This window comes from Lepidochelys olivacea (assembly GCF_965140295.1).
Source record: "Lepidochelys olivacea isolate rLepOli2 genome assembly, chromosome: 2".
NCBI classification, from domain to species: domain Eukaryota; kingdom Metazoa; phylum Chordata; order Testudines; family Cheloniidae; genus Lepidochelys; species Lepidochelys olivacea.
This window is the reverse complement of record NC_140412.1, coordinates 226,880,840-226,897,402: the sequence shown is the minus strand read 5'-3', so window position 1 is coordinate 226,897,402 and position 16,563 is coordinate 226,880,840. Positions and strand designations below refer to the sequence as shown.

The following is a 16,563-nucleotide window of genomic DNA, read 5'->3' as shown; positions in this document are numbered from 1 at the left end:
ATAATGTTTAAAAAGTTGTTAAAACTGTGGGGGAAGATAGAATGGCCCAAAAATTTATAATGGGCTTCAGTGTCTGTGCTAGACATAAGCAGAATAAGCAATTGCTTAGGACCTCCAATAATTCAAGGGGGCCCCTTATAGAATATTAGGGTTGGAAGAGACCTCAGGAGGCCATCTAGTCCAACCCCCTACTCAAAGCAGGACCAACACCAACTAAATCATCCCAGCCAGGGCTTTGTCAAGCTGGGCCTTAAAAACCACTAAGGATGGAGATTCCACCACCTTCCTAGGTAACCCATTCCAGTGCTTCACCACCCTCCTAGTGAAATAGTGTTTCCTAATATCCAACCTAGACCTCCCCCACTGCAACTTGAGACCACTGCTCCTTGTTCTGTCATTTGCCACTGCTGAGCTCTGTCCTCTTGGGAACCCCCCTTCAGGTAGTTGAAGGCTGCTATCAAATCCCCCCTCACTTTTCTCTTCTGCAGACTAAATAACCCCAGTTCCCTCAGCCTCTCCTCATAAGTCATGTGCCCCAGCCCCCCAATCATTCTCATTACCCTCTGCTGGACTCTCTCCAATTTGTCTACATCCCTTCTGTAGTGGAGGGACCAAAACTGGCTGCCATACTCCGGGTGGGGCCTCACCAGTGCCGAATTGAGGGAAGTGTTTATTCCCCTCTATCTACTGGCAATGCTCCTCCTAATACAGCCCAATATGCCCTTGGCCTTCTTGGCAATAAGGGCACATGGCTGACTCACATCCAGCTTCTCAGAGTAGCAGCCGTGTTAGTCTGTATTCGCAAAAAGAAAAGGAGTAGTTGTGGCACCTTAGAGACTAACCAATTTATTTGAGCATAAGCTTTTGTGAGCTACAGCTCACTTCATCGGATGCATACTGTGGAAACTGCAGCAGACATTATATACACAGAGATCATGAAACAATACCTCCTCCCACCCCACTGTCCTGCTGGTAATAGCTTATCTAAAGTGATCATCAGGTTGGGCCATTTCCAGCACAAATCCAGGTTTTCTCACCCGCCACCCCCACTGTCATCCCCAAGTCCCTTTCTGGAGCAGCTGGGGCGAACCCACAACATCCAGAGCGCTAACCGCTTATTCCCCTTGTCCCTCACTGTTCCTGCCCCCACAGCTCCCCTCCACCCCATCCCTCCTTGCCCCAATTCAAGCCCCCGCACACCCCCGCACGCTGTCCCTGGCCCTCCTGCGCTTCCCCACCCTACTCGCCCCCATTCTACTCGCCCATCTCCCCGCAGTCCCCTCCCTTCCCCCCGCCCCACCCTCTCGCCTCGCGGGGTCTGCTCCTCGCGCTACCCCGCCCGCCCCTCCGCACACAACGCCCCGCCCTCGGGGCGGGCTGAGCCGCCGCACGCGCCTCTCTACGGAGGGGAAGCGCCACGACGTCGGCGGCTGCGCTCGCGCGTTGCGTCCCTGCTTCTAGGCCCGAGCTGAGGGGCCCTGGCCAGGATGGTGCGGGGGAGCCGCGCGCTGCTCCGGAAGGTCAGCGCGCCGCGTGCCCTGTGGCGGCCGCGGGGAGGGGACAGTCCGCGGCCGGAGTCTGGGGCGGCAGCTCCGCGTGTGAGCGGGGCTGGGGGTGGCGAAGATGAGCAGCCTCCGGCGTGGGAAAGGGTCTGGCCCGACGGGCCACGTTGGGACGTCCCACGCTTTGCTCTCCCCCCCCCCCGCCCGCCCAGCAATAGCACGCAGCTGGCTCCCGTCGTCCTGCCCAGTGCCCGGTTTGCTGGGGAGCACCCAGAGCCTGCGGCCGGGCTTCGAGGGGCTCAGCGTTGCATTTACAAATCCTCCCGGCGCTAGGGCTAGGAGAGCAGGACTTGCTAGCAGGCCTTGGCAAGCCCCCGCCAGTTCCTTCTCACAACGTGCCCTGGAGCAGGGGAGGTAACTCAGCATGAGTTTCCTGAAGTATTTTTTCACTAACACTTAGAAGGATAATGCCATCTTGCCGGGGCTGGTGCTTAGGAGCTTACTAACAGTGTATGCGTGAAAGGCAGGTGGGATAAATATGAAACACCAGTTTAACACTTCTTATGTTGTTAGTATGGCAACTTTATAGATGATCTAAGAATCTATGTGAAAGGAGGAACTGGTGGAATGGGGCATCCTCGCTTGGGTGGAGAAGGAGGGAGAGGTGGTGATGTCTGGCTTGTAGCCAAAGAAAAAACTACCTTAAAGAGAATTAAAGACAGATTTCCCCAGAAACGCTTTGTAGCTGGAGCAGGAGTCAACAGTAGGTAAGGACATATTGTGACCTGATTTATATTGTTGAACATATTTAACCTGAAAGAAAAATATCCCTTAAGACCTTTTTACTGTCTAACTTTTTTATAGTGTCCGTGCACTGAAAGGTGAAAAGGGAACAGATTGTGAAGTTGATGTGCCTTTGGGAATTTCAGTTACTTCCTGTGATGGGAAACAGATTGGTAAAAACCTTTTGCTTTTCCTTTATTTTGAGATAGCAGAAAATAAGGTAGTTTGACACATCGTTTGCTGGGTGTACTCTCTTCACACCAAAGGCTCTTAGTAGATGTTTCATCTTTAAGACAAAATAGAAGGATTTGTTTGTTGAGACAAATGTGGGGAGACAGAATCACATGCAGGAGACTTCTGATGTTAGAGGCTCATTCCAAAAGCATAATTATAACTAATTTGTATCTCCAGATATAGTACCAGGAACATGTTCCCACAACAAGATTTAAAGGCTGGAAGCCAGGTTGGTTTTATAGTGAGCCACTGAATTACTCCATGACCTTGGAAAGGTTACTTGTCCACTTTGTAACTCTCAGTTATTTGAACTATAAAACTGGCCGAGTTTCAGCATCTCAGGGATTACCCATGATGATAATTGTGTTGAAAGTAACTACTGTGTCTAGAACAGTGGAAAGAATTTCAGATTATCTGTGCAAGGCTCCTGAAATGGCCCTTTCTCAAACTATAACCTTGAAGTTGGAGAGTGCTCTCCTTTTTGTAGTTTTCAGAATTATTTTTTTTAGTAATAAAAATGATTTTTATTTATTGAATACTTCCTTTGTTTAAGTGTTAAGCAGGATTAAAGTATGATGTAGGTAAGGTGGTATCTGTAAGTATTTTTGTAAATTATATATATTATGCTAGTGTTTAACTACAATTCTAAAATATGGTAATGATAGGTGGTGACATCACAGCAGGAATCTTAATGGAAGAGCCTGTAATATCTAATGAGTTTGGTGGTTAAAACAGGCTGTGTAATTCTCAAGTTTAAAGTATTTGGTTAACAAGCTATTATAGCCATGGCTAAAAATATCAAAACTACTGATACATGTGGGTTTTCTTGGTTTAACCCACATCCAACTACATGATACAATGTGGTGGTGGTGACCACTTAAAACTAATACTTTGGGAGATCTAGTATATTGAGCTTACATGTGATTAGTGTTACTTTCTTTTTGGAATCACGTGCTTGTTAGTATCAACTACCATTTTGACCATACTGTGTATTCATTTTCGAGGGATAACAACTCCAAAGAGAAACTCTACTTCATGTAGTTATTTGGTGTTAGGACTTGAAATGTCTGACTCTTGGCAGAGACCTGCACCAAGCCCAAGGGGTTTATATAGAAACTAGTGGAAAGTCTCTTCTTTCATTGACAGCAGGTCTACCTGGTAATGGAGAATCTTAACTGTTGCACAACAGCTATATTTTCTGACTAGTTTCAGAGTAACAGCCGTGTTAGTCTGTATTCGCAAAAAGAAAAGGAGTACTTGTGGCACTTTAGAGACTAACCAATTTATTTGAGCATAAGCTTTCGTGAGCTACAGCTCACTTCATCGGATGCATACTGTGGAAAGTTTAGAAGATCTTATTATATACACACAAAGCATGAAACAATACCTCCTCCCACCCCACTCTCCTGCTGGTAATAGCTTATCTAAAGTGACCACTCTCCTTACATTGTGTATGATAATCAAGGTGGGCCATTTCCAGCACAAATCCAGAGTTTAACAAGAATGTCTGGGGGGGGGTGGGGGGGGAAACAAGGGGAAATAGGCTACCTTGCATAATGACTAAGCCACTCCCAGTCTCCAGTCAAGCCTAAGTTAATTGTATCTAATTTGCAAATGAATTCCAATTCAGCAGTTTCTTGCTGGAGTCTGGATTTGAAGTTTTTTTTTGTTGTAAAATAGCGACTTTCATGTCTGTTATCGTGTGACCAGAGAGATTGAAGTGTTCTCCAACTGGTTTATGAATGTTATAATTCTTGACATCTGATTTGTGTCCATTTATTCTTTTATGTAGAGACTGTCCAGTTTGACCAATGTACATGGCAGAGGGGCATTGCTGGCACATGATGGCATATATCACATTGGTGGATGTGCAGGTGAACGAGCCTCTGATAGTGTGGCTGATGTTATTAGGCCCTGTGATGGTGTCCCCTGAATAGATTCCAGCAAGAAACTGCTGAATTGGAATTCATTTGCAAATTGGATACAATTAACTTAGGCTTGAATAGAGACTGGGAGTGGCTTAGTCACTATGCAAGGTAGCCTATTTCCCCTTGTTTTTTCCTCAGACCTCCCCCCCCCCCCCCCAGACATTCTTGTTAAACCCTGGATTTGTGCTGGAAATGGCCCACCTTGATTATCATACACATTGTAAGGAGAGTGGTCACTTTAGATAAGCTATTACCAGCAGGAGAGTGGGGTGGGAGGAGGTATTTTTTCATGCTTTGTGTGTATATAATATCTTCTAAACTTTCCACAGTATGCATCCGATGAAGTGAGCTGTAGCTATCTGAGCATAAGCTTTCAAGAAATTGGTTAGTCTCTAAGGTGCCACAAGTACTCATTTTCTGACTAGTAATTTTTATTTTTCAGGAGAACTTAATAAAGCAGGAGACAGAATACTGGTAGCTCGTGGAGGTATTGGTGGCTGTTTGGTTACAAATTTCTTGCCTTTGAAAGGCCAGATACAAACAATTCATCTTGATTTGAAACTTCTAGCAGATGTTGGCTTAGTTGGGTGAGTATTGGAGTCTGTTATCTGTGAGTTAAACATTTAGGAGTATAATTTAAAGTAAAGCACTTCAAGTGAGGTGGGAAGGGGAATACATGCCTCTTTTTAAAAAAAAAACAAAAAAACTCATGACCAAGTCTCAACCTATTACTTCATTTTTGTTGTTACAATGAGTTATCAGAATTGATTACTCATGGTTGGATGAATGCGGGGCCATTGGTCTGAATCCAGGTGAGGTTGATAATGATATCAGATGGCTGTTCAGTAATATATGTGAAATGAATTGGGAATCTCAAGCCAAGGCCTAGTGGACTGGTAGCTGTATTGCAAAAACTGCCATTACCATCCAAGTACTGGCACAAGTGGGTCTCCTTAATATTTATTCTTTGGCATTGCTGTTAAAACTAGATATGGAATCTGCTCTCTCAGGCCTGGTCTACACTGAGGGGGGGGGAGGGGAATGGAGAATTGATCTAAGATATGCAACTTCATCTACGAGAATAGCGTAGTTGAAGTCGACGTATCTTAGATAGACTTAGAATCACTTACTTCGCATCCTCGCAGTGCGGGATCGACGGCCGCCGCTCCCCTGTCGACTCTGCTTCTGCCTCTCACTCTGGTGGAATTCCGGAGTCGATGGCAGAGTGATCAGGGATTGATTTATCGCGTCTACATTAGACCCAATAAATCGATCCCCAATAGATCGATCACTACCCGCCGATCCGGTGGGTAGTGTAGATGTGGCCTCAGAAAAGCATCCTGGCATATTTTTAGGAGAGTATGGAAAACCTTGAACTATGGTCCTTCTGTTTCATTTGCATTTAGTCTGCATTTTCACTGCCACCGATAAAAGGAATACAAATTTGAATTGTTTTGGTTTTTTTAGGAAATCTGAAGAAAAGCATCTAAGGCACTAAAACCATGCAAATACTGTTTATTAAGAACTCATTAGGTTTTTTTCCCTATACTTTATGGACAGTGAGTTACTCTTAAAGTTTTTTATGGATGCATAATGAGCAAAGTACTTGTAGATGGAAATGTGCAGATATGTTTACTTTGGATATTCAACAACTTGAGAATAAGGTTGATATTTTGCTAGCCATCTTCAGGGGTTGTGATGTTACAAAACATGATCACTTGGCTCCAGTCCTGCAAACACTATCCATGTGAGTAATTTTACACAGGCAAGGAGTCAAACTGAGCTTCATAAGATTCCTTATATGCATAATTCTTTGCAGAGTTTTATATGTGAAAAATGTAAATATTAGATGGTTTGGGTCACCTCATGAATCCAATACCTGTAGTTACTAATGCCACAAACCTTTTAAAATATTCTTCTCATTACTTTTGTGAAGGTATAAGAAGCTGGTCTTTGTTTTAATATGTGGGACATAAAAATTCCCTGACAAATTATGCTTTGTGAATAACAGGAAGAAGAATATACGTTGGATAGTCTGCATCTGTGCCTCTTAATATTCATAGGCCATGTCTCTCTATATTGCAAAATATCAGGTGGCACAGTAACTTACAAATGTATTTATTTAGGATGTGTGGCATTCAGGCACAAAAACTGAGGGAATGACTCATGGTAGGCTTTTTATTAAGATCTGAAGAGATGTCTCACTTTTTTAATGTGAATTTTATTAAATGGATTTGCAGGGGGTGGGGGGCTACATATGTATAAAAATGAAGAAAAATTCCTGAACTATTAGACTCATCCTTTATGAGAGTACAACTGAAAGCATTTTTAAAAGCGTTTTTTCCTAGTTTGAACAATGAAAATGCACTCGTTAGTTTCACTTTAGTTTCTAATCTGAGGTCAGTTTCAGGCTGTCATGTATTAACACAGTGCTACAGTTTACTGTAGTGCAATACATTTGTTTAAACTGGCATAAGAATTGTAAAAAATAGTCCTAGATCTCTTGGTCTTAGGTCTCAGGTTTTGTAAAGGCTGGTGTGTTTTGGGTTTTTTTGTTATTACAAATCCTAAGTTTTGGCTCATATTTGAGCTGACAGGCTTTCATTAAAAGCATAGAATCATGATTGATGAAGATTGTTTCCTAGCCAAAATTGTGAGTCAACCTCTGATATCCTGTTAGTGCCTGTACTTTGATCTTTTCTTTGAGTATGTTGCTTTTACTTCAGCATATACACAAGTGCTTTGCTATTAGATCAGATCAAGAAATCTTATGGTCTTGAGGGAGGATCATCCGGTCTGGGTACAGATTGTGAGGTACAAGAGAGGTTGCAATTGAGCTTCAAAGAGAATGCTTTGAGCCTTGATGGAAACAAAATACTTCCTTGAAGAAATGGAAGGCGTAACATTCCGAATTGTCTGTATGGCTTCTTCTATCATCAGAGAGCATTAAATTCCTCCAATAACTTTCCTATTATAAAAGTCATTTTCTTCCATTATAAGGAATTAAGTCTTTTAAAATATCAGTTTTTTAATTAGTTGGTGTCCCTCTTGCTGTTTAACAGAGTTTGATTTTATTAATTTATGGTTAAATTCACAACATGGTGAATTCCTCAACCAATAATGCATTACAGGCAATAAAGGAAAATGCTTCTCTCTGTGGGCCAGCAGACTGCAAGACCATAGTCTCTTATTTTTAATTGCAGATCTATGTTACCCCACCATAGATTCCTAACCTTCACACACTTTTGATCAGGTGACTTTTAATATCTATTTAGGAACTTATTTATCCTAGATCTAGTATTGTAGTGAAATATAGTGCCGTGTGATGGTCTGCAAATTTGACTTAAATCAAGGTCCCTTATGAACTCCTCCTTCTGTTGAGTGACTGGGAACTGTGTTCTGTTCCTGTGACCATGCCTGAGGTTGACTTTTTTTTTTTTTTTTTTTTTTTTGAGTAAGGCACCTAACTGTCTTGTAACTCCATTTAATCATGGGTAAAATGGGACAATAATACTTTTCTGATTAGACACTATACATTCAAAATGATTATTTTGAAAAGGGTTATTTCTAGCTCTTTAAGTGTGGGTCTGTTCTGTAAAGTATGTAAGCAAAAAGGCACTGCCTGACTCAGAAGACCTGTTTGCTGTGCATGTTCAGTTGTTGCTGCTTTCTTATGTGGAAAAGGTTTGGGGAGCATGGGAGGCATTGCTATAGTCAGCACCCTGCATAATCGGCTCAGATCTTGGAGCATGAGCTAAGTTTGTTTGTTTTGGGGTTTTTTGTTGTTTTTTCTGGTACACTCCTCAATAATACTTATCCCTTATACAGCGCCTTTCGTCAGTAGATCTCAAAACATTTCACAGTCTTTAACGGATGTATCTTCACAACACCCCTGGGATGTAAGAAAGTATTATTACCTGCCTTTGGGGGGGCGGAGGTAAGGTGCGCAGAATCTGTGACTTGCCCAAGATCACACTGGAAGTGTATAAAATTAACAGAATTGTTAATTTAGTTCCAATTTCATGACCACCTGTAGAACTGTTTTATCTTCAGATTGTGTACTTGGGTATATCTGTGCAACCCTGCAAAAGGCAGTAGTAGCAGAAGTGCAAATGAAGGTGGCATTTGACTTGTAGAATCTTCTGTTACTGGAATGATACATGTACCAGAAACCAGGCTGAGTTTGCAAGGCTATCAGTTAGAAAAAATATCTTTTTACTTTTCAAATCAGCAGTCTGGTATAGAAATCGGACACAGTAAACCTGGAACCTCAATGTCTTTTTAACGAAGCCCCTTTGGAGAGCAGAATGTCACTTAAAGCTGTTACACATGAAGGTTCATCGCACTTCCAGATATTTTATGCTCAGACCTCAGGAGCACTGTTGAGTTTACAGGAAAGATAAGTTTGGTTAAAAATATTATGACACTGTCCAGTAAACTAAGTTTCACTGTAAATGAGTTCATCCCTGAAACCTTCAGAAAGTCTTTTAGTTTGTCTGCATTCTTATAAACAGTTGTAACGGTTTTCAAAATTGTGGGGAAAAAAGCAAGTTGTATAAAACATTTTATTGTCTGTATTACAGAAACCTAGAGATCCCAGCCAAGACTACAGTTACAAAATTTGTAGATGACAGTGCTGGGGGGTGGGTTGCAAGCACTTTAGAAAACCCGATTTAGAATTCAAAATTACCTTGATACACTGGAGAACTGGTCTGAAATCAACAAGATGAAACAACTTGAAAGAGACAAGATCAAAGTATTATCCTTAGGAAGGGGAAAAACTAAATGTGCAGATTCAAAACTGAGATTCACTGGCTAGCCAGTGAATCTCAAAGTGAATGAGTTAACAATGATGCTGTTGCAAAAAAAGGCAATGGGATATATTAGCAGGAGTGTTCTACATAAAACACGGAAGTACTGGAACAGGAATCCCCATAGAATATCAGGGTTGGAAGGGACCTCAGGAGGTCATCTGGTCCACCCCCCAGCTCAAAGCAGGACCGATCCCCAATTAAATCATCCCAGCAAGGGCCCCGTCAAGCCTGACCTTAAAAACTTCTAAGGAAGGAGATTCCACCACCTCCCTAGGCAACGCATTCCAGTGTTTCACCAACCTCCTAGTGAAAAAGGTTTTCCTAATATCCAACCTAAATCTCCTCCCATCACTGGAGGGTTTTTAAGAACAGGTTAGACCAGGTGTGAGCAAACTTTTTGGCCTGAGAGCCACATCAGGGTTCCAAAACTGTGTATGGAGGGCCAGGCAAGGAAGGCTGTGCCTCCCAAAAGAGCCTGGCCTCAGCCCCCTCCCACTTCCCAACCCTCCTGCTCCTTGTCCCCTGACCGCCTCTCGGACCCCACCCCCATCCAACCCCTCCAGCCCCATTACCATGCTGCTCAGAGCACCAGGACTGACAGCCACGCTGCCATGCAGTCTAGAGCACTGGGGCAGGGCAGGCCAGCGGCTCTCACAGCTGCGCTGCCTGGCAGGAGCTCGCAGCCCCACTACCCAGAGTGCTGGCGGCACAGCGAGCTGAGGCTGTGGGGGAGAGGGAGACAGCAGGGGAGGGGCCGGAGGCTAGCCTCCCTGGCCGGGTGCTCAAGGACCAGGCAGGATGGTCCCGCAGGCCGTAGTTTGCCCACCTCTGGGTTAGACAATCACCCATCAGGGATGGTCTAGGAATACTTAATGCTGCCTCAGCGAAGGGGAATAGACTGGATCACATCTAGAGGCCACTTACAGCACTACATTTCTATGATTTCTAAGATCAGGGCCCCAGTACACTAGGTGCTGTGCAAGTACATACTGACAGACAGTTCCTGCCCCCAAAGGGTTTAACAGCCTAAATAGTAAAGGAGTACTTGTGGCACCTTAGGGACTAACCAATTTATTTGAGCATAAGCTTTCGTGAGCTACAGCTCACTTCATAAATAGTATTGATTCTGGTGGGGCGGGGGGGGGAGATTGTCAGAAATGCAAAAAAATAATAGAATTATATCTTTGCCAGTATTTTGTTCATTTAACTCAATAGTAACGCATATGGAAGTGTGACATAAATAGTTATTCATTGTGTAAATCCCAACTTTCCTTCTAGATTTCCAAATGCAGGAAAATCCTCGTTGCTAAGCAAAATTTCTCATGCCAAACCTCAGATTGCAGATTATCCTTGTAAGTACAAACTGCATTATTTTTCATTGCTGTAACATTACTTGAGAACATAGGCCTTTCCTATGGCTTGGCTGAACAACTTTTAGAAAAGAACTGGAGAGTAGGAGCTGCCTACAGTTGCTACAGATGTTATTACCTACTAAATATTACTCTCTTCACCTTTATTTCAGTTCTTCCACAACTCATAAGACAGCAAGAAAGAGAGGTAGCTTCCCTTGAGCACCATTACTGGGGCTCTCTGTTCCTGTTACTTCTGTTTTCACATGTATCTTTTAAGTTCTGTGGCACAAAGTCTGAAGCATGATAGAAGCACTGAAGAGGCCACAACTACAGAGATTTGTTTTTAGTTGTTAGTTTTGTGAGCTCGGTGTCCTGCGGGAGACGAAAAGCAAAAATGGAAGCAGTAGCTGCTGTATGATCAACATGGTTAGGGGAGATAAAAGCAATGAGGGAAAAGTTGGTGGTGGTGGCAAATTTTCAGTGTGGCCTTAATTTTCAAAAGGGGTTTAGTTGATATTTACTAGGATTCATATCCGTTACATTATATCGTAGTACTTTCTGATGTAACTCCATAATGTCATTCATATAAATATATTATAATGGAAGTGTTCCAAACGAAGGCATGAGTAATTAGATCCAATACATAAGGAGAGGCATGAAGGTTTTATAATGTTAGTCACTTTTAATATACAGTGCTTTTTTTTTTTTCCTTTCTTTCTTTCTTATCCTGCCCATCCAGTCACAACAGTAAAACCTGAACTGGGAAAGATCATGTATCCAGATTACAAGCAGGTTGGTATTGAAAAGCAATTAAATTTGTTATACATTTGGGTATAATGGCTAGTTAGATTAATGTCATTACAGCCTTTCATCTTCTGCAATGGAGCTTAATCCCAAATCATACTTTCAAATATATATTTTCTTTGCTTAAGGATGTTACTGCATTATTTTTTACGCCAATAGTTAATGGCGCAAAAATGGTGAAAGTAAAAGTGGTTCCCACTTCTGTTTCCCTTAACAGAAGGAACTAGGTTTCTGTAGTAACAGACTAATAGTTCTTCACCTAAATGTTAGCTTTCTTCTCCACCTTTTTTGTTACTCATCTAACAAATGAGTTTCCCTAAGTTATTGAATATGGTGGTAATAAAAAATACAGAAGTAACCAGAATTTTGCATTTTACTGCCATGAAATGACTGAGAATTTAAATACTGCACTTCCTGTATAACTGTTTCCCTGGCAGCTGATATTAATAGGTCACTGTTAAAGGATTGGAAAAACTAAAATACATATTTTAGTAATTGATCACTTCGTGCCTGCTCAAAAAATTATCTTGGTTAATTTGAGCAAATATCTACTGTGTCTATTTTCTTGTTGCCTACTTTCAACGTAGCTTATATACAAATAGAATTAACTGATACAGTATGTTGGTGCTTTGAGGTTCACAAGTACTGTATCCTGCAAGGAGCTAAGAATTCCTGTGCGCCCCCCAACTCCCACTGAGTTCACAAGGGGGATGAGCACCTTGCAGGATCAAGCCCAAAATGCTACCCAAGGGGTATAAATAAATTTCATGATTTTTTTTAATAGTAGAGTAAGTACCCAAGCACTATCTACAAAAACATGTTTTATATAAACTGTCCCTTTCATCTCCTGCATATTTTGTTGTGTGTTTTTTTTTTTTTTTTTTTTTTTTGTTAGAGAAATACAGGGAAAGCAGAGAATTTTGATTTTTTCAGATCAAACTATTGGGTTACAGGAAACACAAAACTGAAACAACCATGGAGCAAAAATTAAACAAAGTTTGTTTGGCTATATTCTTTGTTTTGTTCGCTATTTGTTTTTAAAGGATAATCTTATTTCTAATTAGTCCTAATACTTCATGTTTGTTCATGGAAATTTAGTTGATAAACAGCTAATTACTGGGAGATGGTAGTTTTAAACAGGAAATTAATTACAGTTGATTTTTAGTCCTTAGCATATTGGTTAAAATTGTTTATAAAATGGGCGTGATCAGGTAAATAAATCTGTCAGGCCCAGATTCTCAGGGTGTACAGACATGCATTTTACCTGCACAAATTTGGACTAACCTACCCGAACTGAAAATTCCATAAAATATCTGTACATCCCTGTAACTCTCCCAGTATTATGAATAGATAAGAACAAAAGTCTACCCTTTCATGGACGCACACAAGCCTCCATAGGAATTGTGCACACATCTAAAGGCAAAATGTGTCCCTGAATTGGGAGATTAAATTGGCAACTTTAATAATTTTGAGAAGAAATCAAAACAAGATAGCCCTTTGCTGCAGATAACAGGGTAAAAGTTTTTTTTAATCCTGAAAAGGAACTGATCTGCCAGGAATCAGTGGCACATCCTCTGCCAAGTGGATAATTACACATCCCTAGGGATGACACTTTTTTTCTACAGTCTGTCAATTATCAGATACCAGCAAGAGTTTCTCATTTGCTTGTACAGGCAATTTGTTTTATTTGATAAGGAGGAAATATAAAAGTGTCGTAGTGATATGCCAGCTCCAGCAAACTCCATCATACTAGAAAATAGATTTTCCCTGTACATTCAACTTTCATGGATTGTTTAGTAAATGTAGGTGAAACTGTATAGCCTTTTAATGTATTTCCATGTCTTTTTAGATGGAGAATCCTGAAGCAGGGTTTGACATATTTAGCAAACACCTACTAGCCAGAGGCCAGTATAAAGGTGAGTGGGGGTGGCGTTCACCAGCAAGATATTGAAGCAACATCTTGATAGAAAACTGAGTCATCAGTTGCTGGGAAAAGGCAAGGGTGCAGGGATTCCTACCAAGTACTGGCCCTGGGCTCTTGTCAGGTTTTCGTCCTTTATAACAGCCTCTGGTTTGTAGGTGTTGGATAGACTTGAAGCCCTTAGCACTTTTATTTTTCTAGATTTCTGAGAACAGGTAAATATATGCAGCAGAACTCCATTTATCTGAACTAATTGGGACTGGGCCAAATCTGATAATCAAAAAGCAGAGAGAACTGGAGAATGGGAAAGTGCAAAATCTAGTGGCCAAAGGAGATCACTCCTTTTTGTACCTGTGTATGCTGGTTGTCCAGCTAACATGGACAGCTGGATAATGGAGGGTCAGATAAACAGTGTTCTTCTGTAGGTGGATGACCAGATGTCCCGATTTTATAGGGACAGTCCCGATTTTGGGGTTTTTCTTATATAGCCTCCTATTTTACACACACACACACACTCTCCCAATCCCTTGTCCCGATTTTTCACATTTGCTGTCTCGTCACCCTACTGAGCACCAGAAATGCTGCTTGAGGAGAACAGCAGAAACTTATAGCCCCTTATTTGTCTGCTAAAGCAGACTTCTGATGACAGGCTTTAAGTGTTTTGCAGTTGCTTGTAAATATTGCCACTGAGATACTAAGGTCAGAAGGGACCATTATGATCATCTAGTCTGACCTCCTGCTCAACGCAGGCCACAGAATCTCACCCACCCACTCCTGCGGAAAAACCTCTCACCTACGTCTGAGCTATTGAAGTCCTCAAATGGCAGTTTAAAGACTTCAAGGAGCAGAGAATCCTCCAGCAAGTGACCCATGCTACAGAGGAAGGCAAAAAACCTCCAGGGCCTCTTTCAATCTGCCTTGGAGGAAAATTCCTTCCCGACGCCAAATATGGCGATCAGCTAAACCCTGAGCATGTGGGCAAGATTCACCAGCCAGATACCCAGGAAAGAATTTTCTGTAGTAACTCAGATCCCACCCCATCTAACATCCCATCACAGGCTATTGGGCCTATTTACCATGAATATTTAAAGATCAATTAATTACCAAAATCCTGTTATCCCATCATACCATCTCCTCCATAAACTTATCGAGTTTAATCTTCAAGCCAGATAGGTCTTTTGCCCCCACTGCTTCCCTTGGAAGGCTATTCCAAACTTTCACTCCTCTGATGGTTAGAAAGTCTAATTTCAAGTCTGACCTTCCCAATGACCAGTTCATATCCATTTGCTCTTGTGTCCACATTGGTACTGAGCTTAAATAATTCCTCTCCCTCTCTGGTATTTATCCCTCTGATATATTTATAGAGAGCAATCATATCTCCCCTCAACCTTAGGGGGTTGGACTAGATGACCTTCTGGGGTCCCTTCCAACCCTGATATTCTATGATTGATTCTTTTAGTTAGGCTAAACAAGCCAAGCTCCTTGAGTCTCCTTTCATAAGACAGGTTTTCCATTCCACGGATTATCCTAGTAGCCCTTCTCTGTACCTGTTCCAGTTTGAATTCATCCTTCTTAAACATGGGAGACCAGAACTGCACACAGTATTCCAGATGAGGTCTCACGAGTGCCTTGTATAATGGTACTAACACCTCCTTATCTCTACTGGAAATACCTCACCTGACGCATCGCAAGGCCGCATTCGCTTTTTTCATGGCCATATCGCATTGGCGGCTCATAATCATCCAATGATCAACCAATACTCCAAGGTCCTTCTCCTCCTTTCATAGAATATCAGAGTTGGAAGGGACCTCAGGAGGTCATCTAGTCCAACCCTCTGCTCAAAGCAGGACCAATCCCCAGTATTGTCCCAGAGCCCTAAATGGCCCCCTTGAGGGTTGAACTCACAACCCTGGGTTTAGCAGGCCAATGCTCAAACCACTGAGCTATCCTCCGTTACTTCTAATTGATACGTCCCCAGTTTGTAACTAAAATTCTTGTTATTAATCCCTAAATGCATGACCTTACACTTCTCACTATTAAATTTCATCGTATTCCTATTACTCCAATTTACAAGGTCATCCAAATCTTTCTGTATGATTTCACTTTCCTTCTCTACATTGGAAATACCTCCCAGCTTTGTATCATCTGCAAACTTTATTAGCACACTCCCACTTTTTGTGCCAATAACAATTCTCAGAAATAAGTAGCTACGAAATAAGATCCTCATAAAATAAGCATCCCCAGAATACTTTTCTGTTTGTTCTTGTTTGTAGTCATTTGAGGTGTTGATGTTATAATTACTTTACCATTTTTTTCTGACAAATTTTCATTTATCTTCCTAGATCTCAGTAGCAGATCTTCCAGGATTGATTGAAGGTGCACATGCAAACAAAGGAATGGGCCACAAATTCCTCAAGCATGTAGAAAGAACCAAACAGCTTCTCTTTGTAGTAAGTAAATATTATAATTTAAATAACCTGGTAACTTTAGTTTTTTATTCTGTTTAGCTTAGAATTTACTATCCTGTAAACCTAAATTCCTGAGATTTTATGGCTGCTGGCTTTGAGAAAACATTTCCTTCATAATTGTCATGTATTATTTTACTCTAGCTGTGGTTATAAACAAATATAATATAGTATCTAAACTAGAAATCTAATAATATCTATCATTTTATGTTGATGAAGGCCATAGAGATTGCCTGTTGCTCAACAGCATGAAAAGGTTCCTAGCACAGCTCAGACATTAGGTAGCCATTGTGCAACAAGAGCCTCTTAAAACAGACCAAAAAGTCATTCTTGGGCCTGGATATCTTGAAAAATGGTAGTATTTGGGGGGTAGTTGTGTGTGTGTGTGTGTGTGTGATTTAACTTTATAATTCATTCTAGGTTGATATTTCTGGGTTTCGTCTATCTTCAAAAACTCGATTCAGAACAGCTTTTGAAACTATACTGCTTCTAATACAGGTAACTTCGCATCCCTTTAAATGTTGACTCTAATACTGTGTAGATGTGAAGAAACAATAGCTAAAAGTGCATGTAAGCTGACTGCTAGATTAGTAGACGGAGCTGCTGAGGATCCAGTGTGGTTAATCATTTTTACTAGCAATCTTAAAAGGCTGGGAACTTTCTAGATGTACTTAAGGCAGATGACAAAACTTTAGACACAGCTGTGTCCTCATTAACTTCTGCTGCATCTGTAAGGAGATGTGTGTGAAGGCCAAGCTGA

At 41.6% G+C, this 16,563-nt stretch overlaps 1 protein-coding gene across 1 annotated transcript in view; it reads left to right on the top strand.

Moving 5' to 3' along the window:
- The window catches only part of CFAP69 (cilia and flagella associated protein 69), an 83,942-nt gene that overhangs the window by 62,391 nt on the left and 4,988 nt on the right, over window positions 1–16,563 (top strand). Inside the window, exons 24-31 of the mRNA XM_084621126.1 lie at window positions 1,487–1,520; window positions 2,076–2,269; window positions 2,367–2,458; window positions 4,890–5,034; window positions 10,540–10,613; window positions 11,353–11,405; window positions 15,681–15,788; window positions 16,224–16,301. Of these exons, the coding sequence (XP_084477252.1) occupies window positions 1,487–1,520; window positions 2,076–2,269; window positions 2,367–2,458; window positions 4,890–5,034; window positions 10,540–10,613; window positions 11,353–11,405; window positions 15,681–15,788; window positions 16,224–16,301 (778 nt within the window). The remainder of the gene's footprint in view (window positions 1–1,486; window positions 1,521–2,075; window positions 2,270–2,366; window positions 2,459–4,889; window positions 5,035–10,539; window positions 10,614–11,352; window positions 11,406–15,680; window positions 15,789–16,223; window positions 16,302–16,563) is intronic.